The following is a 27,458-nucleotide window of genomic DNA, read 5'->3' as shown; positions in this document are numbered from 1 at the left end:
ATATATGTGAGGTATAGAGTGACATTTTGAAACATGTATACAATGCATAATGATCAACTCAGGGTTAATTAGCTTATCACCTCAAACATTTATCATTTTTTTGTGCTATTAATATTCCATATCCTGTCTTCTATTAACAGGTATTTGCAACTATACAAGAAATTATTGTTAGTTATAGTCACCCTACAGTACTATAAAACGCTGTAACTTTATTAATACTTATATCTATCTGTAATTTTGTATTCATTAGCCAACATCTCTTTGTCCCTCTACTCCCTACTTTTCCTACCCCCAGTAACCACTATTCTACTCTCGACTTCTCAGGTCAACTTTTTGTTCTCTCTTACATGAGTGAGAATGTGGTATTTGTCCTTCTGTGCCTGGCTTTTATCACTTAACTCACATCATGTACTCTAGGCACATCTATGCTGCAGTGAATGACAAAGTAATAGTACTTTTGAAAAGGTGGTGAAAAAGATCTTTCATACCCTGATGGTAAAAATGTGAATTGTTATAAGCTTTCATGGAAAGCAGTTTGACAATTTGTGCCAAATGTCTTTTAAAATGTGTGTTTTAAAAATTATTTTTGGCCAGGGGCGGTGGTGCACGCCTGTAATCCCAGCACTTCGGGAGGCCGAGGCGGGCAGATCACGAGCTCAGGAAATCTAGACCATCCTGGCTAACACGGTGAAACCCTGTCTCTACTAAACATACAAAAAAAAAAAATAGCCAGGCGTGGTTGCGGGCGCCTGTAGTCCCAGCTACTCCGTAGGCTGAGGCAGGAAAATTTTATGAACCCGGGAGGTGGAGCTTTGCAGTGAGCCGACATCGCGTGCCACTGCATTCTAGCCTGGGTGACAGAGCGAGACTCCGTCTCAAAAAAAAAAAAAAAATTGATATATAAGTGTATATTTGGGGGTATATGTAATAATTTAATACATGTATACAATTTGTAAAATGGAAGCAGTGTAATTGGGATATCTATCATCTTAACTATAGTCTTTTCTTTATGCTAGAAAAATTTGAATTATTATTATCTTCTAGATATTTTGAAATATACAGTAGATTTTGCAAACTGTGGTCACCCCGTTGATCTTCAAGCACTAGATTTTATTTCTAATACATGTATATTTGTACCCATGAATCAACTTCTGTTCATCCTGCACCCCCACGCTCCCTACCCATCCGAGACTTTGGTAACCATTAATCTACTCTTTAGTTTCATGAAATCCACTATTTTAGCTCCAACATAAGAGTGAGAATACACAGTATTTGTTTTTCTGTCCTTGGCTTATTTCAGTTAACATAAGGCCTTCCAGTACCATCCATGTTGCTGCAAATACAGAATTTCATGCTTTTTTGTGGCTGAATAATATTCCATAAGGTAATATGAGAGATTGTGTTTGTGTTTGAGTGTGTGTGTGTATCACATTTTATTTACTTATTTGTTGATGGACACTTAGGATGACTCCATATTTTGGCAATTATGAATCGTGCTGCAATAAACAGGAGTGTAGATTTTTCTTTGATATATTGATTTCCTTTCTTTTGGATATATACCAAGTAGTGGAATTGCTGGATAATTAGTGGTAGTTCTATTTTTAGTTTTTTTGAGAAACCTCAATGCAGTTTTTCATAGGGGCTATACTAATTTATATTCCCACCAACACTGTACAAGGGTTCCCCTTTCTCCACATGCTCACCAGTATCTGTTACTCCCTTTCATTTTGATAAAAACCATTGTAAGTGGAGTAATGTGATAGCTCATTTTTGTTTTGACTTGCATTTCTCAGATGATTAGTGAGGTTGAACATTTTTTTTCATGTACATGTTAGCAATTTTCATGTCTTATGGGAAAATTCATTAGAGGCTCTTAACAACAGAATGGGTCAAGCAGAGGAAAGAATCAGTGAATCTAAAGACATCTACTTGAATGTCCAGTTTTAAATTGGACTGTTTGTATTTTTGCTTGAGTTATTTGAGCTTCTTATATATTCTGATTATTAGTCCTCTGTCAAATGGATAGTTTGCAAATATTTTCTCCCATTCCGTGGTCTCCCTTCACTTTGTTAATTGTTTCCTTTGCTGTGTAGAAGCTTTTCAGCTTAATGTAGTCCCATTTGTCTGTTTTTGTTTTGGTTGCTCTTGAGGTCGTACACAAAAAATCTTTTCCCAGACCAATGTTCTGGAGTGTTTCACCAGTGTTTTCTTCTAGTAGTTTCATAGTTGCAGGTCCTAGATTTAAACCTTTGGTCTATTTTGATTTTACTTCTGTAGATGTTGAAACAGAGGAGGCTAGTTTCCTTTTTCTGCATATGGTTCTCCTGTTTTCCCAGCAGCAGTTATTGAAGAGACTGTCCTTTCTTTGTTGTATACTCTTGGCACCTTTGTCAAAGACAAGTTGGCTACAAATGCATAGATTTATTACTGAGTTCTCTGTTCTGTTGCATTGATCTATGGGTCTGTTTTTATGCTGGTACCATGCTGTTTTGGTTACTAAAGCTTTATACTACATTTTGAAATCAGGTAGTATGATGCCTCCAGCTTTTTTATTTTTGCTCAGGCTTGCTTTGGCTATTTGGAATCTTTTCTGGTTCCATATAAATTTTAGCATTATATTTTCTATTTCTGTTAAGAATAGCATTAGTATTTTGATAGGGATTCCACTGAATTTGTAATTTTTGAGTAGTATTGTCATTTTTAAAATTATTGAAACAAATGATAACAGAAATACAACATACCTAAACCTATGGGATTTTCTTCTTAATTTCTTCAGTTGGTTGTTCACTAGCATGTTTTTAAATTTCCATGTGTTTTTGTATTTTCTGAGGTTCCTTTTGTTATTGATTTCTAGTTTTATTCCATTGAGGTCAGAAAAGATACTTCATATTATTTCCACTCTTTTGAATTTGTTGGGACCTGTTTTCTGACCTAAGATATGTTCTGTTCTGGATAATGTTCTATGTACTATGAAAAGAAAGTGTATTCCATAGCATTTGGGTGAAATGTTCCATAGACGTTAGTTATGACTATTTGGCGTAGTGTGTAATTTAATGTTTCTCTGTTGACTTTCTGTCTGAATGATTGGTCTGTTGATGTTCCCTACTATGACTGTATTACAGTTTCTCTCTTTAGATCTATTAATGTTTGCTTTATATACTTGGGAGCTCTGGTGTTGGGTGTATAATATTTATAATTGTTTTATCCTCTTAACAATCCCTTTATCATTATCTAATTACCTTTTTTGTTTTTACAGTCTTTGATTTGCACTCTATTTTGTCTGAAATAAACATAGATAATCCTCCTCGTTTTTGTTTTCCAGTTAGATGGAATATCTTTTTCCACCCACTTCACTTTGTCTTACCTATGTGTGTGCCTTTATAGTTGAGGTGGATTTCTTGTAGGAAGAATTTAATTGTGTCTTGGTTCTTTGTATGTTCAGCCTTTCTATGCCTTTTAGTTGGATAATTTGGTTCATTTACATTCAATGTCATTATTAAGTAAAGACTTACTACTGCCATTTTGTTGCTTAATTTCTGGTTGTTTTGTAGCTCTTCTCTTTCTTTCTACCTTTCTTAATACTGTAGTTAAGTGATTTTCTCTGGTCACATGTTGTAATTTGTTGTTTTTTGTATTTAATGAATCTATTAAAGGTTTTGCATTGTTGTTACAATTAGGCTTATAAAATATATCTTATAGATATGTCATTTTAAAGAGATGACAACTTATCTTCGATGACAAATAAAAGGACAGAAAAATGGAAAAAAATGCTTTTATGCTTTTAACTCCATCCCGTCACATTTTGAATTTATGTTGTTTCAATTTGCATATTTTCATATTGCCTATCTCTTAACAGGTTGCCATACCTATTACTGTTTTTGAAAGGTTTGTCTTTTGGGCTTCATAACAGTTACAAGTGGATTGCACACCACAGCTATAGTGTTAGAATATTCTGGATTTGTCTGTATATTTAATATTATCTGTGGGTTTTATATACTTTTACATGTTTTCTTGTTGCGCATTAGTGTTTTTTTTTTTCCTTTTGTATTGAAGAATTCCCTTTAGCATTTATTGTAAGATAGATCTAGTAGTGATGAATTTTCTCAAATTTGTTTGTCTGGGTAAGACTTTATCTGACCTTTATTTTTCTATGGATAGCTTCAGTGGCTACAGTATTCTTGGATGGCAATTTAAAAAAAAATTTCCACACTTTGAAATTGTCTTCTTATACATTCATGTTTTTACTTAGGTCTGTTGCCATATGAACCCTGGTTCCTTTATATGTTATTTGCTTCTTTTCTCTTGCTGCTTTTAGGATGCTCTCTTTGTCTTTGACCTTTGAGAGTCTAATCTTTCTAACTTTTGGGGTAGTCTTATTTGAGTTGAATCTGTTTGGTGTTCTCTGACCTTTCTGTCCCTGGATATTTATCTCTTTCATGTTTTGGAAAGTTTTCTGTAATATTTTTTTTTTTTAATAAGCTTTTTGCCCCCTGCTGTTGCTCAGCTACCTCTTGAGCACCAATAATTCTTAAATTTGATATTTAAGGTATTTTTCAGTATTTTGTAGACAATCTTTGTTCCTTTTCATTTTTTTTCTTTTTACCCCTCTGACTGTAAATTTTCAAATAGCTGTCTTCACATTCACTGATTGTTTCCTTTGCTGACCCATTCGGTTGTTAAGAGCCTCTAATAAATTTTTTTTTTTTTTTTTCTTTTTTTTCCCCCGAGATGGAGTCTCATTCTGTCGCCCAGGCTGGAGTGCAGTGACGCGATCTCGGCTCACTGCAAGCTCCGCCTCCCAGGTTCACGCCATTCTCCCGCCTCAGCCTCCCGAGTAGGTGGGACTACAGGCGCCTACCACCACGCCCGGCTAATGTTTTGTATTTTTAGTAGAGACAGGGTTTCACAGTGTTACCCAGGATGGTCTCGATCTCCTGGGCTCGTGATCTGTCCTCCTTGGCCTCTCAAAGTGCTGTGATTACAATCGTGAGCCACTGCGCCCAGCCCCTAATGAATTTTTAAATTCAGCAAATGTATTTCTTAGTTTCAAGATTTCTGTTTTTTTTTTTTAATTTTTTAATTTTTTTTAACTTTCTCTGATAAGTTTCTGAATTGCTTTTCTGTGGCTTCTTAGAGATCCGTGAATTTCCTTAAAATGGCTATTTTGAGTTTTTGGTTATAAAGTTCACATATCACCATCTTGTTCAAATCAGTCACAGGTTCCTTGCTTTGTCCATTTGTAGAGGCTGTGGTTCCTCATTTGTTTTTGTTTCTTGTGGATGTATGTCTATGTCTTTGTACTAAAGGGTTGGTTATTTATTCCAGTCTTCCCAGTCTGGCTTGTTTTGGTTTTTATTGGACATGTTTGCTTAGAGCTTCTTTGTAATTTACCTATTGATTTCCCTTTTTTTCCTCTGCTAGGTTACTGCCTAATTTTTGGCACTAGGTGACACCTTAAGCCAAGGTTTGCCTCAGTTATAGGAAACAATGAGAGTGCTACTTTCCCTGAATTTGCACGGTCCCCAAAGGGATATACTGGTAGTGTGGGAAGGCTGGTTAAGGGTTTGTGCAGAAAGGATGAACAATTCTCCTACAGTGAGGTACTGCTTAACAGCCACTCTGATTTGGCATCCCTTTGGCCAAGTTACAGAGAAAGTTTCTAATGCTGGGGCAGCAGTCCTGCTGAGCCCTACCTTTGTCTCTGTCCTTAGGAATATTAATCCCTTCAGGCACTCTCGATGCTTCCTTTGGGTTGGGGAAGGGACAGATTTCCTGCCAGGCAATCCAAAATAGTGGGGAAATTGTTCACCCACTTTGACCTCATTTTTTCCAATGTAGAAATTATGAGTCAGAGGACAGTTTCCGGATACTTTCTGCTGGGCAGATTGGGGGTTGGGGTTTCACAGATATTGAAGTCTGGTTTTTTCCCTCTGCTCAGAAATTTTTCATATATCTGACTCCTGGAATAGTCTCATCCTCATATTTGAGTTCTCGGCTATTGCTGGTGATAATCTCTGTGCTGTATATTTATTTATTTTTTGTGGGAGTGAGTGAAGCCAACTTGCTTCTACGCCACCATTTCAGAACTGGCAAAAATGCATTTTTTTTATTAGTAATTTCTAATAGTTTAACTTATGAAAACATAAAGGTTTTAATTATGAAAACTTTTATCTTAGTATTATATGTAATGGAAGCAAACGTCAGTGTTCAATAATGGGGGATGTTTCAGTAAACTTGTTTATGTATGATATATATTAGGGTTTCTCAACTTTGGTGCTGCTGAGATTTTGGCACCCGCTAATTGTTTGTGGTGGGGGCTATCCTGCACATTTTAGGATGTTTAGCAGTGTCCCTAGCCTCTGCTTTCTAGGTGCCAATAGCACCACCTTTTAGTAGCATAATTCTGCTGCGATACACCAGGAGTCATACTGAAAATAAATATTTAACAACCCTTCAGCACAGGCTCAGAACTGACCAGCTTAACTGAGCGGGGTAAACTTTAGAATAGTGGCCACAAGTGCAATATCCCTTTAACCCAAGTTATCATGAAAAATGGCTACACACCCAGACACCTTGTGTTAGAGACGTAGCTTGCTGTAGTAACCTGTAGCTGGAGGAGAGCAGGATTAGGTGTCTGGGAAGTCCACTGGAGAGACCAGCACCAGGGAGAGAACCTAATGTTCTAGTGTGCTGGATAACTTCAGCATTTAACACCTCACAGGGAGGTGGAAGGCGGGGGTTGGTCAGCATGTGGAATGAAGTCTTCAAAGCATTGTCCTTAGATATTATTGGAAGGAAAACTTTTCCTTTTCTGATTTGGGTCCAGTGGTTGGGGATCTGCAAATTAACTGAAAGAGACAGATTAAATGCAGAAAAGGCAAAGTTTTTTTTCTCATTTGCAGGCCAGAGTTCCCAGCAACGGAAAACTCACTAAATACCCAGAGATAAAGATTTATATTCCAAATTTAACAAAAGATTGGGGTGTGGTTTTAGGGCTTCAGTGGGAAAATGTAGAAAGTTCTATTGGGCTTTTTGACGGTAATGGCAACAGGCAGTTTGTCTACCTGGCAGCTGAATTAGGCACCTCCCTTATAGGGGAGTTAATGGCAACTATTTTTTCTGGGAAAGCTGTGTTTTAGTCAAATACTTGAAGTTCAGATAAGATTTCTTTCTACATCTTCTTTTGCTCAAATGTTTTCACTTTAAAATAATCTTCATACCAACTCTGGGGATATGAATGGGTCCCCGTATTTTCCCCATGTAGAAGTTCCTTCAAAAAAAGAAAGTAGGTTGATTGCTGTGTAGAGACATTTGTGTTATAAATTGTAAGGTAAGAGATCTATAAAAGAGAGTGAATTTAGATTAGAGCAAGGAAACAAAAAGAAAACAAAGAATAATGGTTGGAACAAACTATAAACTCAGATTCTGAGTCCAGAGGGCAGCCCATTGAGATTTCTGGATGTTGGGTTTGAAGCGTCTTCAGTGATGATGGTAGTGTCACAGCCACGGTTACTTCCCGGAGCAGAATGTGGAAGAGGCAGGTATTCCAGTGGGCTTTCTGAGGGGCCCATATGGTGATGGTGATTAATCTTTTGAAGTTATATCAAGTCATCCAGTTTCAGCTTGCGTAGCTTTGGGAGTATGCTTAGAATTATTTCATGGGGGATTTTTTTTTTAATGTTTCCAGTTAAGGACACATGTACTAAAATGGATTTATTAGAAGAAATTTGTTTAAATTTCCTTGACAAGAAAACAGCTTTTGGCTTCTAATATATTCCTATTAATTGAGTCAAATCTTAAAATTTTTAGTGAACTCTATTCATGTTGGGGACTTGTGGTGTAAGTAAACCTAAAATTATAATGATTATAACTTTTTTATATGGTAAAAATTTCATTAGTGTCAGATGAGAGTGAGAGAGTAGAATTTTACAGAAATTGAAATCTAAAATGAACAGTCTTTAAGGATAGGTGGATGGTTTTAATAATTTTAAGTAATATGAATTTAATGATGATAATGAGTATTTGCTGAGTGTGAGGCGATACCATCAAGTTCTGTTGCATCAAGTGCTGTGGCTGTTGTGCTATTAGAAGGCCTAACCACAAGGTGAGCGAATCTGCAGAAGCTTCATGGAAGGAACAGCATTTGAGAAACACCTTGAAAATTCCAGCAGGCAGACAGGGGAGCCACTGCAAGTGGGATGAAGAGATAAGGAAAGGCAAAGATGGTGGGAAGTCTGGGGAGAGGCACTGTGGCTTCGTAAACCGAGCCTGGGGTTTGGAACTGGATATACTGGAGTTTGTTCTTCTTCGGACACTTACTAGCCAAGTACCCACAAGTGTTCCCCCTCTTGGAAATGGAGAAAATATCTCCCTCACAGAAGGTTTGTGAGTAGTCAGTGGAAAAGTTTCTGGTGCACAAGTACCCGATAAAGGTTACCTTGTTCCATTTTCTAAAAACAATGGGTCTTTGAGTATTTCAGGAACAAAGACTAAAAGAGAAATTCATTTAGGGACTTTTTACAGAGATCTTTTAAAAACACAGAATTATGTTATTCTTGAGCAAGGGGTAATTTGATGAAGTCGGTGAAAAGCAGAGATCATAGAGTTATATGTTAATATATTAGTATTAAGAAACAATGGTCCATGGTTCTATTGCTTTATTGGAAGTTATTTAGAATATTTTGTATGCTGAGCATCATGAATACTTTGTCTGAATTATTAGTGGCCTCCAAATTAATAATGGGGCTTTCCTCTGTGTTTTTGACATTAAATTAAGTTTTTCTTTGTTCTTTGGTAGTAACTCAACTTCCATTCCTAATTACGTTCTGCCCAGGCTAATACGAGCCCTAGTTGTAATCTTTTGCTACCCAGTAGTGGGGCACCCTTTTTTGAAGCTGCCTAGACATGGCTGAAGACACATTGGCAGTGGGAAAAAGCTGGCAAGGCATAACAGATGTATTCTAGTTATTAGCCAGATTTATCTGTCTCTCCCAGAAAGTATGATTATACTCTTTGCTTCCTTTTCTGTGCCCACCCTTCCCGCTTTGTTACTCTTTCACTCTATCATTGTTATAATAAGGGAATGTTTTCCTAAAAGTAGAATTTTCATAAAATTTAAGTCCTGATTTATCATTCTAGTTCCTGGACACCTGTTTTCAGTGTGATGCAGAAATTGCTTCTCATACCAAGTAGGAATAATCCTTTATTTCGACAGCTGTTCCATATGGACAATGTACATTACTAGACAATGGTGTTCACCATTTGGAATCCTTAGTTCTTGAATTGGAAATAAGAATCAGCAAACATTGCCATGCTATGGCAGTCTCAGCATCATTTCACAGAGCATGTCTAAAGAAATAGTATTTTTGGCAGCTGAAAAATATTACATAAGTAATGCTGCATACCAGTTAGTGGTATTAAAATATATATTATGTACAGCTGTGTACTTGGCTTGAAAAGCTTCCTTGATAACATCATTTAACTTCTTACTGTTCTTTTCATGTTGCTGGTATAAATATCTAATATGTTTTTGTTCAAAACATCAATTAGGTTTCAGTTTAATCTTTATTAATACAGACCTGTTATTACAAGAAGACTGCTGAGCTATGATAATTTGCACAGCAGGAACAATAAAATATCTTCTTTCTGTTTCGTTCTATTCCAGAATGCTTGGCTTTCTGTTATTCTTTTACACAACATACCAAAACTTTTTATGATATTTTTAAAAATTATGTTAAATACTTAAAGCTCATATAAGCAAAAGCATTTTTTTTTTCCCCAAGGTGAACAAAATCGAAAGGCCAGAAATTGCAGGTAGATTGAAGAAGACATACATTAGTTACAAATCGCCACTTCTAACATCTTTCATTCTTTTTCTTTATGTAGCCAGGACTCCTCACTTCCTACGGATTCAGAATGTGGAAGTTAACGCCGGCCAATTTGCTACCTTCCAGTGCAGTGCCATCGGCAGGACCGTGGCAGGAGACAGGCTCTGGCTACAGGTACAGTAACTCATTTTCACCTGTTGATGAGAGTCCAGCAGGAAGAATACATTCACCCTGGAGGAGGAACCCAGAGAAACAGACTCAGATCCTAGTATAAGAGTCTCCTTCTTTGTTAATAAGTAGCCAGATTACTTAGTAATCTATAAAAGCTAATTATTTTTGTTTATGCACCTTTTGTGAATTTCCTTTTTTTCCCCTTTGCTTATGCTTAGTTATCTTGCTTGGAAGATCTGATTGTCAAATGACTTATATGGCAGTTTATTAAATTACAAAATGTAGCACTCTTCTCCTAAGTCCTCCTCTTGAGAAAAATCTAAAGAATCTCTCTCTCTCTCTTACACACACACACACACACACACACACACCACACCACACTTCATAGGCCTTTTTGTCATTTGCATTTCCAAACTGTAAGTTTAAACTTAGAAATTAATACATATTTTATTTTGAGTTTTTAATTAAATTTTTTGGTGTAATGTTCAATTGTGTGACTTGTTTTATATTTATTCAAATTCCACCATATGTGTTTTGCATGGCAGAGGGTTGCATGGATAGATCCATGCTCTCAAGAATCCTGACAGAATGAGTGGGATTAAATTACCTGTCCCTTCTAACCAGAATGCCACCCACTTCTTTAAGCTCTAGGTCTGAGGTTTCCCTCACCTTAGTATTCTCCAATTGCATTCTTGTTTCTTCCTTTTAAGCATTAATCTGGAGGCTGCTCATTTTTCATCTTGAGTGGTGTTGATTTTTTGTCCTTATCCTTCCTTGTTTTGTTTTGTGTGGGTTTCTTTTTTCAAAAAAAGTATTATCTATTTATTTTTAGTTTGCTACTGAGTTGAACTGTCCTTTGGGTTTTAACCCTTCTGTGTATGCGGTTGTGTTCCACACCACACCGGCTTCCACTCCATTATGCGTGCTGGCCTTGTCTCTGCACGTGCTGTCTCTCCACCTCCTGTCATGCCTCGCAGTGTAATTATGATTGTGATGGGTAACTTTGTGTGACACTCTGTATACAATTTTTAAATCCTTTATTCCTTTTAATCACTGCAATGTAGATCAGTAGTTCTTTGCTTTGTTTTATATTTGTCTTAGAGACAGGGTCTCTCTCTGTTGCCCAGGCTGCAGTAGAATGGTAACATCATGGCTCATTCAACCTCCTGGGATCAAGTGATCCTCCTGCCTCAGCATCCCAAGTAGCTGGTACTACAGGCACATGCAACCATACTTGAGTAATTATTTTGTCATTTTTATAGGGATGGATTCTCCCTTATTGCCCAGTCTGGTCTCAAACTCCTAGCCTCAAGTGATCCTCCTTCCTTGGCCTCCTAAAGTGCTGGGATTACAGGTGTGAGCCGCTGCGTGCAGCCCAGTAGTATTTTTATTCCTCTGTTTCTGGGGAAAATGGGAGATACTTGAATGTACTGTCCCAAGATTAATCAGCAATGGATTGTCAGATGGGAAATGCATTTTGGAGAGACTTCTTGTTTTCTGTCAGGATGCTCCACCCCTCTGCCCCGTGTCACTCTCTTTTTTTCATATCCTACTGTCCCTTTTAGAGACATTGCTGGCCAGGAAGTGTATGCACAGGATTATATTGTATATTCCGAGTTCATCTTTACTTTCTTCTTTGTAGAAGTTTTGTAACTGTTAACGTAAGAACATTTTGCAGCTTGTGAAAACTGTCTTCAGTGTTCAATTTCTTTTTCTCTTTCTAATCCACTTCCCAGTTGTTTTAAACTCTTGATGTTACAATTCAGAATTGTTTTCTTAGATAATGGCTATTGGTATCAAACACAATCAAGATTGGCCATCTGTGGTAACTGATGAGACAAACATCTTATTGACATTTTCCACAAAGTATTAAGCACCTTATAAAAATGAAACTATTTGTTCCTTTGATTTATTTCTAGAAATCTTAATTATTTGTGGAAAAATATGTTTTGCTTATAATATTTATGATAATATTACTTGAGAGAATACAATATTAATACTATATTAAGTCTAGAGAATATAATATAAATACTGTATTAAGTCTAAACTCTTTCCTCAACAGAGTCATCTTAGATATTCCCAAGAATTTACAGGTTTGTGAGGACATGATTTGCTCTTTTTATTTTTGCAGATGTCCTGGACTTGGTGTACTCCTACTTAAACTTGAGCACTTATTTGGGTTGGAAATCTTTCGCTACTTCCTATACATTCAGGAACTTTGTTTTAAAGATAATTTGTCATGTGGTTTGGAGAAAGCTACTTACAATTTTGGGGTTAAAAAAAAGGGTCTAACTGCAAAGTTCTCAGCCCTGACTCTACTATAGAACAACTCGGAAGGGTTTTGTTTTGTTTTGGTTTGGTTTTTTTTCACAAATGTCTTTCCTATTTCCAGATTCTCATTTAATTGGTCTAGATTGGGGCCCAGCATGCAATGATTTATTAAAGACTCTCCAAGTGATTCCAGTGTACACCCAGGGTTGGAAATTACTAGTATGAAGCAAAATACAACACACATTCCAAATCAGGAAAGACAGAAGGCAGACATAGCGTAGAACTGGTTCCTGTATTCAGTTGCCTCAATTTGACCCTGATGTTTAATTTTCCATGTATTGATCTTTGAATTTTTTCTTATTAGATTTGAACGATAGTGTTGGTAGTTGTTTTCACAGTCAGTCCCTTAATGCCTTTCTTTTTATCTTGCTCAGTCTTCTCTGACCCCTCTTGTCTTCGGTGACCATTTATTGCACTGCAGCTTTCTACACTGCACTGTCAAGAAGATGACACAGATAGAACTGTTGTGACTTTGAGCTTTTTACTGAAACTTACTTTGTCCTGGAATCAGGACACCATTTGGTTAGTGAGTCTTTGTGATGTTAGAATAATTTTACTGTTCAATAATTTATTTTCCCTGGTTGGGTAGGCATTTTGTGAGCAAATGTTTATTTTATTAATAGCTTATGAAATAAGACCTGTGTCCTTCACCTGCAAGTGTAGTTTCTATTAATCTATATGTTTACAAAGCAGTTTCCAGTAGTGATGAGGGTTTTCAGCAGATGCTGGTTTGGCAGAGCCCTTCCTGCCCTCTTGCCTAGGACCCCTCACTCCCCCTCAAACATTTTCTCAGGCTATTCTTTAGAGGTTGTGGAGACATGTAAACCTTTCATCATGGACCAGGTCTGCATGTAAACTCATATAGGTCCTCAAAATAATCCTGATATCCACGCAGAAGATTGAAGAAAAAACGTATTTTTAGGTTTTTCTGTGATTCGAATCTCTCTCAAGAGTGAGACAATATTTAGAAATTAATAACACATCTTTGTTTGGGGGTACTTTGGTGTTTTTGAATATAATCGTTTACAATATTTTTTTGAGACAGAGTCTCACTCTGTCACCTAGGCTGGAGTACAGTGGCATGATCTCAGCTCACTGCAGCCTTGACCACCTGGGCTTAGATGATCCTCCCATCTCAGCCTCCTGGGTAACTGGGACTACAGGCATGCACCATCATGCCTGGCTAATTTTTTGTACAGGTTCTCACCATGTTGCCTAGGCTGGTCTCAAACTTACGGGCTCAAGCGATCCACCTGCCTCGGCCTCCCAAAGTGCTGGGACTACAGGGGTGAGCCACCATGCCCGACCTATTTACAATAATTTTTACTACTTGTGTTGAAGTCCTCTGAGGCCCACAATAGGCATTCTGCACAGAGTTTCATGGTTGTATCCCATGGTGGTTTATCTGTTTTATAGAAGAGGAGTTGGAAGTATAGAATTCTCCTAGATCACAAGGAAAAATGGCATAGCTAGTAGTAGTACAACTCTGTTTATTTACTTTTTATTTCACCTCTAAGTAATTCCACTCTACTATACCGTCTTCTTGTATTTGGAAGGTAGGTGAATAGGCGTTATGCACTTATGTTTTGATAGAAGAATTTGGGTGTGACCAGTATTACATCGTTAGTATCAAGGTGCCATCCTGACCATAGAAAATAATGTTTATATGTATTGCATGTCATATTGATCCATACCTGTGAAAAATGGCCAAGGTTTTGATTTTTTTTAGTTTAGATTAAATATAATCCCTGTCAGAGTCTTTGACAATAACATAACATAAATAAATCTGATGATGACACTAATGAAGAAATGTTTGTGATTAACAGATGTGTCCCATCTGTTTATATTTTCTTCATCTCATCTGTGGACCACACAGGTTATGTTGCTGAGTGGGATTGCTTTTTCTAGAACACTGAACGAAAGAATAAGACCCAGTATGTGAGCGCATCCATCATTACAGCTGTAAAATACTTTAAAAAATTTTCCAGACGGTAGGAAGACAACATCTGTAGAACCCTTTTATTGTATTGAAAAACCTATATGCACTGCAGTTCTTGAAGATACTTGTGATATGCTATCGGATATGGCAATCTATTCATATAAACACGGACTGCAACAGTGTGAGATACTAAAATTAAATGTATTTGTGGAAATCATTCAAGTACCCAAAATATTACCGTAATTTTTTCTATCAACTTTCCGATCACTTTCTGAGCCCACATTTTGAAAATATCTCAGAGTCTGTATACATATACTCTGTGTGTGTGTGTATATATATATATAATACTGAAAAGAGAAAATGGAATTTGGGATTTTCTTTTTATACTTTCTGTACACTTTTATACTTTTAAAAATACTGTCGTGGCTGGCTGCAGTGGCTCACGCCTGTAATCCCAGCACTTTGAGAGGGTGGGGCGAGTGGATCACGAGGTCAGGAGATCGAGATCATCCTGGTCAACATTGTGAAACCCTGTCTCTACTAAAAACACAAAAATTAGCTGGGTGCAGTGGCACATGCCTGTAGTTCCAGCTGCTCAGAAGGCTGAGGCAGGAGAATTGCTTGAACCTGGGAGGCGGAGGTTGCAGTGAGCCGAGATTGTGCTGCTGCACTCCGTCTCAAAAATAAATAAATAAATAAAAATAAATAACTTCTGTTTGTTGATGGGCAACTTCTGAGGTTGTATATTTTTTATGTAGTCACTGACCTTTAAGCCATGTATGGTTGTATTAAAGCCTTTATTGTTCTTTCTTCAGTATTCCAAATATTATTTGTCTACATTTGCTTGTTTCTCTCAGGACTTCCTGTTTATAATACTTTCCAGTAAATGAAGGTGATAACTAATGCTAGCTAGTGTTTATGTACCTATAGATGACTCATGCATGTGCAGTTGCAAGATCTGTGGCATGGGGGCCACTGCCTTCCTCTTCCCTGCCTGTGGTCCCATTTTGGTGTTTTTGTAACTTCTGCTCTTTAATTTATTTCTTGTAATCATTGTGGAAGTTCCTGCATTCCTTACTCTTCTTAGCAACCATATTACATTCAGGGTTGGTGGGAAATACAAAAGTTCTGCCTCCCGGACAAAGAGCAGAAGACAGGGAGGGAGGAGTGATGTCTTTTCAACAAAGGATGAACAGGATCTTTGTTTTTTTTTTTTTAAACAGAACCACTTATATTTAATGGTGTCATAAATGATTTGCAAAATATTTTAACTCATTGGTAACCCTTAGGGCTCTTTTTTTTTTAAAATTAATTTATTATTATTATACTGTAAGTTGTAGGGTACATGTGCATAACGTGCAGGTTTGTTACATATGTATACTTGTGCCTTGTTGGTCTGCTGCACCCATCAACTCGTCATTTACATCAGGTATAACTCCCAATGCAATCCCTCCCCCCTCCCCCCTCCCCATGATAGGCCCCGGTGTGTGATGTTCCCCTTCCTGAGTCCAAGTGATCTCATTGTTCAGTTCCCACCTATGAGTGAGAACATGCGGTGTTTGGTTTTCTGTTCTTGTGATAGTTTGCTAAGAATGATGGTTTCCAGCTGCATCCATGTCCCTACAAAGGACACAAACTCATCCTTTTTTATGGCTGCATAGTATTCCATGGTGTATATATGCCACATTTTCTTAATCCAATCTGTCACTGATGGACATTTGGGTTGATTCCAAGTCTTTGCTATTGTGAATAGTGCTGCAATAAACATACGTGTGCATGTGTCTTTATAGCAGCATAATTTATAATCCTTTGGGTATATACCCAGTAATGGGATGGCTGGGTCATATGGTACATCTAGTTCTAGATCCTTGAGGAATCGCCATACTGTTTTCCATAATGGTTGAACTAGTTTACAATCCCACCAACAGTGTAAAAGTGTTCCTATTTCTCCACATCCTCTCCAGCACCTGTTGTTTCCTGACTTTTGAATGATCGCCATTCTAACTGGTGTGAGATGGTATCTCATTGTGGTTTTGATTTGCATTTCTCTGATGGCCAGTGATGATGAGCATTTTTTCATGTGTTTGTTGGCTGTATGAAGGTCTTCTTTTGAGAAATGTCTGAACAGGATCTTTGATCAGGCTAGGATTTGAGGTGCGTATGTTGAGTGAATAGCAGTTGGCAGTGGAAACCTGGAAAATAACCACTTTCTCACAGTTGTTAGAGGTCCCTACCATTTTTAAATATCTTACTTTTTAAAATTATACAATTATGTAACCTGAATTTGGAGCAATCTTTAAATTAAATTCCTAATTTTATTGACGAGAAAACAGAGACCCAGAAAATGGAGGAAACTTTTGTGCAGTTGTACATCCGGTTTTTATGTTTATTATAGTTAACTCCATTTTATTAGTGAAAGTCAGTTTTATATGTCTAATATATTTATGTCTGTATATATGTACATGTTTATACTTACGTACAAGTATTGTGTTATTTATTTACAAATGCATGAATTTTTTCTCTTGGACATTTTTCTTCACTGAATGATCTTGCATCTCAGATATTAGCCTTTTAACCTAATAGTCTCAGATTTACTGTGATTTACCTGTGTTGAATTTAGAACTTTAAAATCCATCATAGCACAATATAATTGAGAGTTTTACTGTTTTGCTAGCAGAGCTTGGCATTTATTGTAAGTAATGTACCGGAATAGCCTTTTAAAATTATTCCATAATATGCATTAGTTCATACAATAGAAAAGGAAATCAGATGATATTACTTTAAAGTACAGTAGTACCCTCTTATCTGAGATTTTCACGTTCCATGGTTTCTGTTACCTGTGGTCAATGAAAATGTCATTCAAAAATGTCAAATGGAAAATTCCAGAAATAAACAATTCATAAGTTTTAAATTGTGCAGCATTCTGAGCAGCACGATGAAAAGTTCCTCTTCCCACCCTGTCCCACTGAGGACATGAATCATCCCTTTGTCCAACAAATCCCACTACCCACCCACTAGTTACTGAGGAGGTGTCTTGGTTATCAGATAGGCTGTCTCAGGATCACAGTGTTGTGTTCAAGTCACCCTTACTTTACTTAACCATTGCCCCAAAGCACAGGAGTAGTGATGCCAATCTGGGTATGCCAAAGAGAAGGCATCAAGTGCTTCCTTTAAGTGAGAAGGTGAAAGTGCTCAACTTAATCAGGAAAGAAAAAAATTGTATGCACTGCTTGCTAAGATCTACAGTAAGAAAGAATTTTCTATACCTGAAATTGTGAAGAAAAAGAAATTCGTTCTAGTTTTGCTGTTGTACCTCAGACTGCAAAAGTTTACAGCCACAGTGCGTGGTAAGTGCTTAGTTAAGATGTACAAGGAGGCATTAAGTTTGTGTGTGCAAGACATGACAGAAGCTATCCATGTTTTCAGGCATCCACTAGGGGTCTTGAAATGTATCTCCCATGGAACAGGGGGGACTGCTATGCTGTTAAAAACACTGCTACAACTGAGGACCCAGACTAGTACTTGTCACATAGCAAAATGCTCAGTGAATACCTACTAATGCATGGGGCTTACTGACTACCCAAACAAATCGTGTAGCTCCTTCAGGTGAGCATCAAAAGTAGATTTGTAGTTAGGGCAGGAAAACAAGCACAGAGGAAGTCGTTTCTCCCTGGGATGATTGCTTTAGGCCTACAGTTCCTGTTCAGAGGATGGTCTTTGATGAGAGGAGCAATACATAGAACGTAGTGGTGCCTCTGCTGCTTCAGGATATATAGCAAATATCATGCAGAGTTGCAAAAACTGATGAATAAAAACACGCATATGTTGGAGTAATTTTAGAAGCCAATATGGTCAATATGTCATCGTTCCTAAACCTTCATTTCTTGTGCCCTTTGCCTAGGTTTTCTTATTCTGCCATAATTATAACTTCTTTCTTAATTCTTCCTTTAAAAACTTTCTTGCCGTAGCATCCACATTAAACATTATAGACATACACCTTTATTTTTCCCATGATCTCCATGAACATAAGACATATACGTGTAATAAGGATATTCCATTTGAGTCTGCACAATGGCAATACCTGTGTCATAGCAATAGATGAATTAAATGTACCCCATCCACTTTTTGTAAAGAATGTAATTCCATTTGAGCTCTTACTTTGAGGAGTTTAATTTTCATTAAAAAAAAGTACTTAGAATTAATGGTTTCTTAGCTGTTGGCCTAGAAATTGATTTTTTCTTTTTGCTTTGAGAGTTTGACATATAATTCCACCAAGCTGGGTATGAGCTACACAATCATGAAAAAATTATGTTTCTCCAGTCTAATAAATTGCTCACATTTTGTTTTTTAGCTCAGATAATTTTAGACCTTTTTCTGAGAGAAAAGAGGGAAACCTTGATATTTTTATAACCTACAGTGATTTTCATGGGAACAGTTTCACTGATCTACCATAGAATTTGACTTCTGAATGAATAAATTAAAAATTGTATGAATAGTATTTATATTACTGACTTCAACAGGGGTGGTTGAAATAAAGTAATTGCAGCTACATTTACTGAGCACTGCTGTGTGCTAGTTACTGTGGTAGGTGATGTTCAGGCATTTTTTGTCAATGATCCCTACAAGAATTTTATTATGTGTCCATTTATAGAAGAAGTGGCTGAGGCTTAGAAAGTTGTTTTTTTTTTTTTGTTTTTTTGTTTTTTTTTGAGACGGAGTCTCGCTCTGTCACCCAGGCTGGAGTGCAGTGGCCGGATCTCGGCTCACTGCAAGCTCCGCCTCCCGAGTTTACACCATTCTCCTGCCTCAGCCTCCTGAGTAGCTGGGATTACAGGTGCCCACCACCTCGCCCGGCTAGTTTTTTTGTATTTTTAGTAGAGACGGGATTTCACCGTGTTAGCCAGGATGTTCTCCATCTCCTGACCTCATGATCCGCCCGTCTCGGCCTCCCAAAGTGCTGGGATTACAGGCTTGAGCCACCGCGCCCGGCCGGCTTAGAAAGTTGTAACGACTCTTCCAATGGGGCATTGCTCGTCACAGTGCTCGAATTTGAACCAGGCCATCTATGTTGTAACGTAACCATAATGCATCTTTGGTACTGCAGAAAAAGACGTAGATAGTTCCTCATGAATTCATAAGTATCGTGTAGTAATGTAAACGATAGCATTGATCAGAATTTACAATTAAAGTTGTTTTTGTATGTATGCAATGTTGCCTTGGCTTTCGTGTTATGGATATAGGCTTTTGGTCAACCTTTTGAGGTGGCTTTTAGTTTCATTTGTTGATTATAAGGAAAAAAAGCACAACTGTATTTCAGAACAATTTTGTTATTATGTATAAAAGCCACAAAATGATATGAAAAGAAGTAAAATTATGGTTCCCTTCACAAGCTTAACTTGGGTATTTTATGCCATATATATTAAAGCATAAATTTAACATCACTTAGCATCCCAGAAAATACTAGAAATGCATAAAGGAGGACTGTCTTTAGTTGCTATGGGGACCATTTGCTCTCAAAAATTTTGAGTAGTTAAAATCACATCCATTATTGTTTTAGTCAGTTAAATATCTATATCTATATTTATGTAATATCATACTGAACAATCAGACTGAAGCTACTGAAAATCTTTAGGCGTATACTGTATGTTTTAACTTAGTATGATTTTGGATTACCTTTATTTAAAAATAAAGATTTCTTTTATATTGATAACAGTATAACATGTCTAGGGATACTCTAGAAGAAATATTAATAATTTTCCTTTGTGATATTATCTAACTCAGCCAAAGAGAGATGTAAGCAGCAGGTGCTATAGGATGTGGCAGGAACAGTTGGGGCAGTAGAGAGCCCCTTCCTCCATAGCAACCTTGAGGTCTCCTGGCCTCGACTTGAAATTGCACTTTTTATTTTTTTCTTTCCGGCTTTTATTTTAGGTCAGAGGGTGCATACTCAGGTTTGTTACATGGGTAGATTTTGTATTGCTGGGGTTTGGTGTACAAGTGGTTTTGTCACCCAGGTGGCGAGCATAGTACCTGATAGGTAGTTTTTCAACCCTCACCCGCCTCCCACCCTCCACCCTAAATTACACCTGGTGTCTGAAATTGGACTTTTAAAACTACTGGTCAAGTGGTGTCAGTCTGGAGGGCAAAAGAGAAGGAAAGGCATCTCCACTAATCTTAAGGTCTGCTTCCTTTGGGCCTACAAACCATACGTTCTGGGAAAGCCTTCTTTCATCTTTTCTCATATTCAGCAGAAGGTTCACTTGCTCTTCTTGCTTCCAAGTATCCGAGGGTATCGCATGAGAAAGGAAGGCAGAGATGGCCATGGTTGGTGCTGCCTGCTCCATGGGGCCAGCAGGAACTGGGAACAGGTAGAAGCCCCACCTGCTGCTGAGTTGGCAGGGCGGGAACCTCATGCTCCCTGAGTGCAGTTGCAGCTTTCCAGCCATGGCTGCAGATCTGGCATCCCTGTGCTCTTAGAGACTGGGAGCAGGCAGGAGCCCTGCCCTCCCAGGCGCAGCGGCAGCCACCCAGCCACGGCTGTGGACTGGGCATCTTTGCACTCTCAGGGACCCAGGAAGACACCCCTGCCCCTGCAGGCTTGGCAGTGCCTGCTCCCACTGCCTGGCCTCTCTCTGCTCCCAGTGCCTGCTCCAATCTTGGAGCAAAGTTGAAGCCAAACACAGGTGCTGTCGCAACCCAGCCAGGTGTGTGTGCGCCCAGGGCAGCACTGACATGCCAGCCTCCTGCCGCCTCAGCCCCTTCCTGACTTTAGGCACTGACAAGCATGGGAGGAAGGCTGAGGGGTTGTTGAGGGCAGTTTGGCACTGACCTGCAGGTGCCCCTCGGTATGAACAGCCTGGGTGCCATGAACAGCAGGAGGCAGACAGGCTCCAGGGCAGATGGAGGAGTTTCCCAGTGAAGTCCCACCTTCAAGCCAGGGAAGGCCTGAAGGCTGGGAGCCAGGCTGTCAGTCCTGCAGTCCAGGAGTGGAAAATTATGGTGGTTTTTTTTTTTGTGCCCACCCATGGCCACCCATGAACCGATCAACACACACTTCCTCCACTTTGAAGCCCATAAAATCCATGGACTCAGCCAGACTTGAGCACTCAGGCCAACCTGCCTGGGGAGAGGAGCTACCCACTCCAGGGTCTCCTCTCCACTGAGAGCTGAGCACTTGACTGATGACCTGCCTGCACAGAGGAGCTACCCACTCAAGGGTCTGCTCTCTTCTGAGAGCTAAACACTTGTTGGGACACCCTCACTGTGGAGTGGAGCTGACCCCTGTGGGTTTCCTTTGAGCTATTCTGTCATTCAGTAAAGCTCCTGTTCACCTTACTCACCCTCCACTTGTCTGCATACCTCATTCTTCCTGGACACAGGACAAGAACTCGGGACCTACCAAATGGCGGGGCTGCAAGGGCTGTAACACAAGCAGGGGTGAAACACACTCCTTGCTCACCACATTGTGGGTGATAAGAAAGAGAGAAGGAGAGAAGACCTGTAGCCCTTCAGGGAGCCCAGACCTAGAAGCTCCCTGGGCCAGGGCTGTGGCACCCTCTTTGTGGCTCTGCAGTTCCTGGTGTCTCAAGCTTCTGGGTGCCACCACGTTCCCCGTTGCCAGCCTTGGAAGCTGCTTGCAGGGAGCTGGTGCCCATGCCGACACCTGGAGCTGCGCATTCCGCCACAGCTGGTGTGCCTGACTGTGTGCAGTGGCCAGATCCCATGCTTGCTCACTTACACACCCCTCATCTCTCCACTTGCCCTTGGCAGGCATGGAATCCAGGCTGGTAGTGTCAGCCGAGTGCAGCCTTCCAGGCCAAGTGGGCCCATTGGGCCCAAGCAAAACTCAGGTAAAGGTACCACTGGCCACAGAGGTTTCCGGGTGGCAAAGTAACACCCCAAGGATCCCATAACATTATCAGCCATTGATGATCATTGCCTTGGTTGATTAATTCATTAGGAGTTGCAGAATGGTCTGGGTCTATCAGTCACTCACTATCATCACCTAAAAGTGACCAAGGTAGTTATAATTGTTGTTGTTGTTGTCATCATCAGCATCTTTGTCATCAGCTTGTATGTGTGAACACATTTGATGGGTTTCAGTCCATTATACTTAATATCTTTATTGCTGCTGATGTCTTCCCCAGCCTTCCAATGGGGCTTACTCTGCATGGGTGACTCCTGTCCTGGTCCATCTCAGGGAGCTTCTTTGCTTTCTGGTGTGATGACATATTCTAGGTGTATGTTTTCCATTTTCTACTTTAGACCTAGAATTGGCCATTTTTCCAGGGAATCCTGGTTCTTTTTCTGTGGGAAATGGCCATTAGAAGTTACAGTCTTAGCATGGGGGTGCTCATTACTACTTTATTTATTTTATTTATTGTTTTTGGATCTTCTCATTGGAGAGAGCTAGGATACCTAGGTATGCACACATACACACATTTAAAGACAAACTGTGCCCTGAGTGCACACTGACAATTCCTATGCAAATTCAAAACTGTAGGGATTTTAACCTCCTTTATCTTACATCTTTATCCTCTTTCAACTATGTTTTCAGAAGAGTTGTATATTTTAAGGCATATTGACTAAGGAAAAGTGACGTTATTAACCAGGCATGTTAATGACTAGCCTGATCTTTTAGATCATGTTTGATAGGTAGCACAGGCACTGCCACTCTGCCCATACTAGAGTGCTATAATTACAGTTTAAAAGTGAACTGGCTTGAGACCTAGTTTTGCAAAGGTTTGAACCTTTAAATATGTAAAAAAAGTTTGTCAGTGTTGGGCTCCTTAGTTTGATTTGGCCAAGTTAACCCAGTTAACAGTTGGATATTTGATTTTAAGACTAAAGAACTTCTAATTTTGCTGGTATTTCTAGTTACTGCATTTATTATGTATATTCTGTATTATTTGGATTAACTTCTAGATAACATTTAAATACAGGTTTATTAAATAATGTTTGTTATTCAGCTATTATGAATACATCATGAAATGAACTGTGTCTTAAATAATAGAATGAAGCTCTAAATTTCCCTATTCAAATTCTTCTTGAATATACCAATAATAATAGGATATAACTTTGGATATCTGTATATTATTTTGGCTATTTGTATATTCATTAGCCAACGTAAAGTGTACTTGTCAATATATATTGCTAGTATGTGATGATACAAGTAAGAATTTTTAGTTTTAGTACAGTACTCCAGATTGATAAATATTTGGGTTAACTTGGTTGTGGTCTAGAAATCAAAGGTCAACACTATGTTAATTATTAAAATAAAACATATAGGCTGTATAAAGGGTAGATTCTTCTTTGAGATGTTCAATTAATACAGGATTTAGCTTGCGTAAGATATTTCAAACAATTACTCGAAGCCCTGCTGATGTTATTGGTGATGTCAGTGGTAAGAATTTCAATCAATATCTTACAAATGGGTTATTTGAAAGTTGGATAATACAGACTATTTTCACTATTGAAGAAATGAAAGTGCCGCTTAATCCCCACCTTATGTCTGAGGAAGGGGTGCTGGCTCAGAGCCCCTTGATGCCTGTGCACTCAGAGCAGCTCCAAAATGCCAGAGATTGATTAATTTGCTGCAAGTGCTGCTAACTTCCCAGACCTCAATTTCTTTCAATCATTGCTCTGATTATTGCAAAACTATTTCTGAAAGACTTAATATGTATCTTTTTGCTGGTAAATTACTGCTCATTTAGAAGTCCTGGAGTTAGTCCATTGCATAAAGAAGGTGGTAAGTCCAATTTAAATAACTATCAGTACTTTTTTCTAGCCTGCTCAAATTGAAATACACGCACATTTGAAGATACTCTTGCTTTTATAAAGAGCTGTATTTAACCCAGTCAGATATCTCCTCTCAGGCATCATCATTATGGTTATTTCACTAAGTGGACAAAAGATGGGTCAGTGGTTTCTTTAACAACCCAGGACGTTCGGTCGCTGTGCTTTGCGTGGAGTCTGAGGTTTTTGTTCCCAACAATTGTGTCCTAGGCTGTCTCTCCTAGTGAACTCTCATATGGTGAAGAACAGTCCGACGCCCATCCTTCCTCATTTTTTATGGTCCTTCTGTCATGTTATTAAGAATGTAGAGCGCCAGTGCTTGGCAGGGCTGCCTCTTTCTTCTGAAAATTGGGCAAAATCTGGCTGGCAATTTTGCTGTCTCTACCTGATGTATATTTTCATCATTTTGTTTTGCTAGAATAACAAAAAGTTCCCTCTGGGTTTCTAGATGCTCAGTGGTACCTGAGGTTCTGAACACGTTGACCTCTCCAGGTGTCACTGTCATGAGGGAAGGACAGCAGGGGCAAAAACTCTCATGCCTTTCTGGACCTGTCTTGCAGCAAAGGGATCGGGGCTGGCCATCACTCTCCACACTTCCCAGTTTAATTCCAGCCTAGGGAATGGAATCTGGGGACCAAAAGACATCTAAAATCAATTGATTTAGTCACTCGTTCAATACCTGAATCACTTTTAATATCACCACCAGTCCTCCCTAGGATGTACGAGGCATGGTTGATATGTTACAGTTAGAGCAATAAGAACCTGGCAAGGATCCCTGCCTTCATGGGACTTGTATTCTAGTAGGGGAGATAGACAGCAACAATGATAAGTAAGAGAATTATGCAGCATGTTAGGGAAGGGGTCAGTGGCACTCGTAAAGGAATAGCTAGGTGGTGCCAAGTAGGAGCATGTTTCAGTTTGGAATTTAGGCATCAGGTTAGGCCTCAGTGAAGATGTATTTGAGCAGTCCCTGGAAGGAGATGGAATTGACTCTGGGGGTCGGTGGGAAGCATCCTAGGAGGAGGAAGAGGTCTCAAGGAAGGAGGAAGCCTGGGCTGGAAAGAACAGCCAGGAGCCCACATGGTGGGACTGAGTCAGCCGGCACAGTGCGGCTATGACACAGTGGGACTGGGAGTGCCTGAGGATGGGAGGACTGGGTGTGTGCCTTCTCGGTGGTCATTCTTAGTACCTTAGCCTGTACTCCAAAATCTATAATCAGAAAGTTTCCATATCTAATTTAGTAGCAAAACCTGCCCATTTTTGTAATTCATTTGGTGACCAAACCTGACCTGAATGGATGTGAAGCTATTTAGGGTCTCTGGTTTTTCCTCCTTAAAGTCAATATTCCTAAGTTTTGATGCAGAAATATCAAAAGCTAGGAATTATGGAATGGGAATGCTGTCTCAGACTCTCCTTGGGGTGTCAAAGAATATGCAGTACAGATGCCTTTATAAAATAAAATTAAAAATCTGAATTCTGAACCACATTTTACTCCAAGGATTTCAGATAAGTAAGTACTGGTGACTTGTACTAGCTCTCTGTGGCCCAGACATTCACGTCCCATTCCTGTTTTACATGCTTGTCCTTTCCATGCTGGAACATGGTTGTCCTCTCCCCCTCATTCTTAGCCGTGTTAATGGCTAGCCTGGTCTCCGGCTCCTCCCCTTCTTCAGCTCCCTAACTGTGGACCAGAGGATTTCTTCACTGTCTAGTCCACAGTCCTCTGAACAAGTCTGCTTCTCATATGCTCTGTCAAAAGCCTGAGGCACTGAATGGAATGCTGTGTGCTGGGACAGGGACAGGAGAGACCATCTCTCCAGATACTTCATTAATACAACTGAAAATTGAATTAGGATTTTAGACAAAAACCTGCTCCACAATTGTTATGTATATTTTAATGATGAAGATGATGCTAAATCAGAACTCTATCCACTTAACAAAGTCTGATTTTACAGGGAAGCATCAGATGCACATTTATTTTTATTGATGTTTATCTTGTTTTAATTTATTGTTTGGCTTTGTAGATATCTTTTTCCATCCCTTTTTGTTAATTTATGTGCTTATTCATTGTCACCTGTACATTTGAGAAGCACATCTATGACTATCAAAGGCAGGAATACACATGTTGGGAGAAGTCAGGGATGAGGAAATAGCCTTGTGTCAAGGCACCAGAAACAGACGTCAGTGTTGGTGCCGACGAGCAGCTGTGACTCTGGTCACTTGCACGTTTCTAGTCCACCTGATCTTCCTGGCAGTTATCCCATCTTGTTCTCCTTGTGTCCACTGAGCTATCGTAGGAGACATTGCCTGGTGCTTTGCCAGTGACTCTGAACACTGTGCATCCTCATTTCCTCATGCTCCAAGAAATATGGTTCGACTCTGGAAGAAGAAAAGTAATACATTTTCCTCACCCATCGCAAGGTTTATGGCTGAAATCCGTATAACAAAAGACAGATTAACAAGATAAACACATAAAAAATTATTTAATACAGCTGGATGCAGTGGTTCACACCTGTAGTCCCAGCACTTTGGGAGGCTGAGGTGGGCGATTACAAGGTCAGGATTTCAAGACCAGGCTGGCCAATGTGGTGAAACTCCGTCTCTACTAAAAATACAAAAATTAGCTGGTTGTGGTGACAGGTGCCTGTAGTCCCAGCTAATCGGGAGGCTGAGTCAGGAAAATTGCTTGAACCCGGGAGGTGGAGGTTGCAGTGAGACAAGATCGAGCTGCTGCATTCCAGCCTGGGTGACAGAGCAAGACTCCGTCTCAAAAAAAGAGAAAATTATTTAATACAAGTTTTACATGACACAAGAGCCTTCAGAAAATGAAGACCCGAAGACTCTGAGAAAACTGTGTTTTTACGGACAGTCGCGTGGAAGTGTGATTGAGGGACAACAGGGCAGGATCTGATGGTAATAAACAGGGTGCACTGAACAAGGCCTGTTTGTTCAGAATCTCTGTGGCCTGTGTGACATCCCTGCCCTCCAGATACAGGGCAGGATACCTGCCACATGAAGGTCTTTAGGGGAGGACGGAGGGAGGAAGTCAGAGAGTGACCTCTCTGAGTTTCCTAGCCCATCTCAGGGCAGAAAGGGGCAAGTGGAATTTCAGTTTCTGTGTCCTGCTTTGTTGCTAGCGCGGGGGGAAGATAGTCAGCATGACCTTTCTGATGCCGTGGTTTTCTCAGCTTCTTTCAGCTTAAAATACTCAGTATGCCAAGGTGCCCTATTTTGGGGTAGCATTTCCTGCACTGCATCAACGCTAACAAAGTGGAGGGTGAGGTCTCTCTCCTCCCTTCTCCTCCCCATGCAGTACTTTCAGGACATCCCCTCATTTCTTCTCCATTAGCCCCACAGTGCATTTGCTGCCATTACGCATGTCTTCTCAGAATGGG

General features: G+C 39.3%; 1 protein-coding gene across 3 annotated transcripts in view; it reads left to right on the top strand.

The window, feature by feature from the left end:
* The window catches only part of PTPRM (protein tyrosine phosphatase, receptor type M), an 840,737-nt gene that overhangs the window by 357,218 nt on the left and 456,061 nt on the right, over positions 1–27,458 (top strand). For all 3 annotated transcript variants that reach the window (XM_025365055.1, XM_025365057.1, XM_025365054.1), the window contains exon 5: positions 9,886–10,001. In XM_025365055.1, the coding sequence (XP_025220840.1) occupies positions 9,886–10,001 (116 nt within the window). The remainder of the gene's footprint in view (positions 1–9,885; positions 10,002–27,458) is intronic.

This window comes from Theropithecus gelada, chromosome 18, assembly GCF_003255815.1.
Source record: "Theropithecus gelada isolate Dixy chromosome 18, Tgel_1.0, whole genome shotgun sequence".
NCBI classification, from domain to species: Eukaryota; Metazoa; Chordata; class Mammalia; order Primates; family Cercopithecidae; genus Theropithecus; species Theropithecus gelada.
Note: the sequence above shows the minus strand (reverse complement) of the source record. Positions and strands in the feature narration are given on the sequence as shown.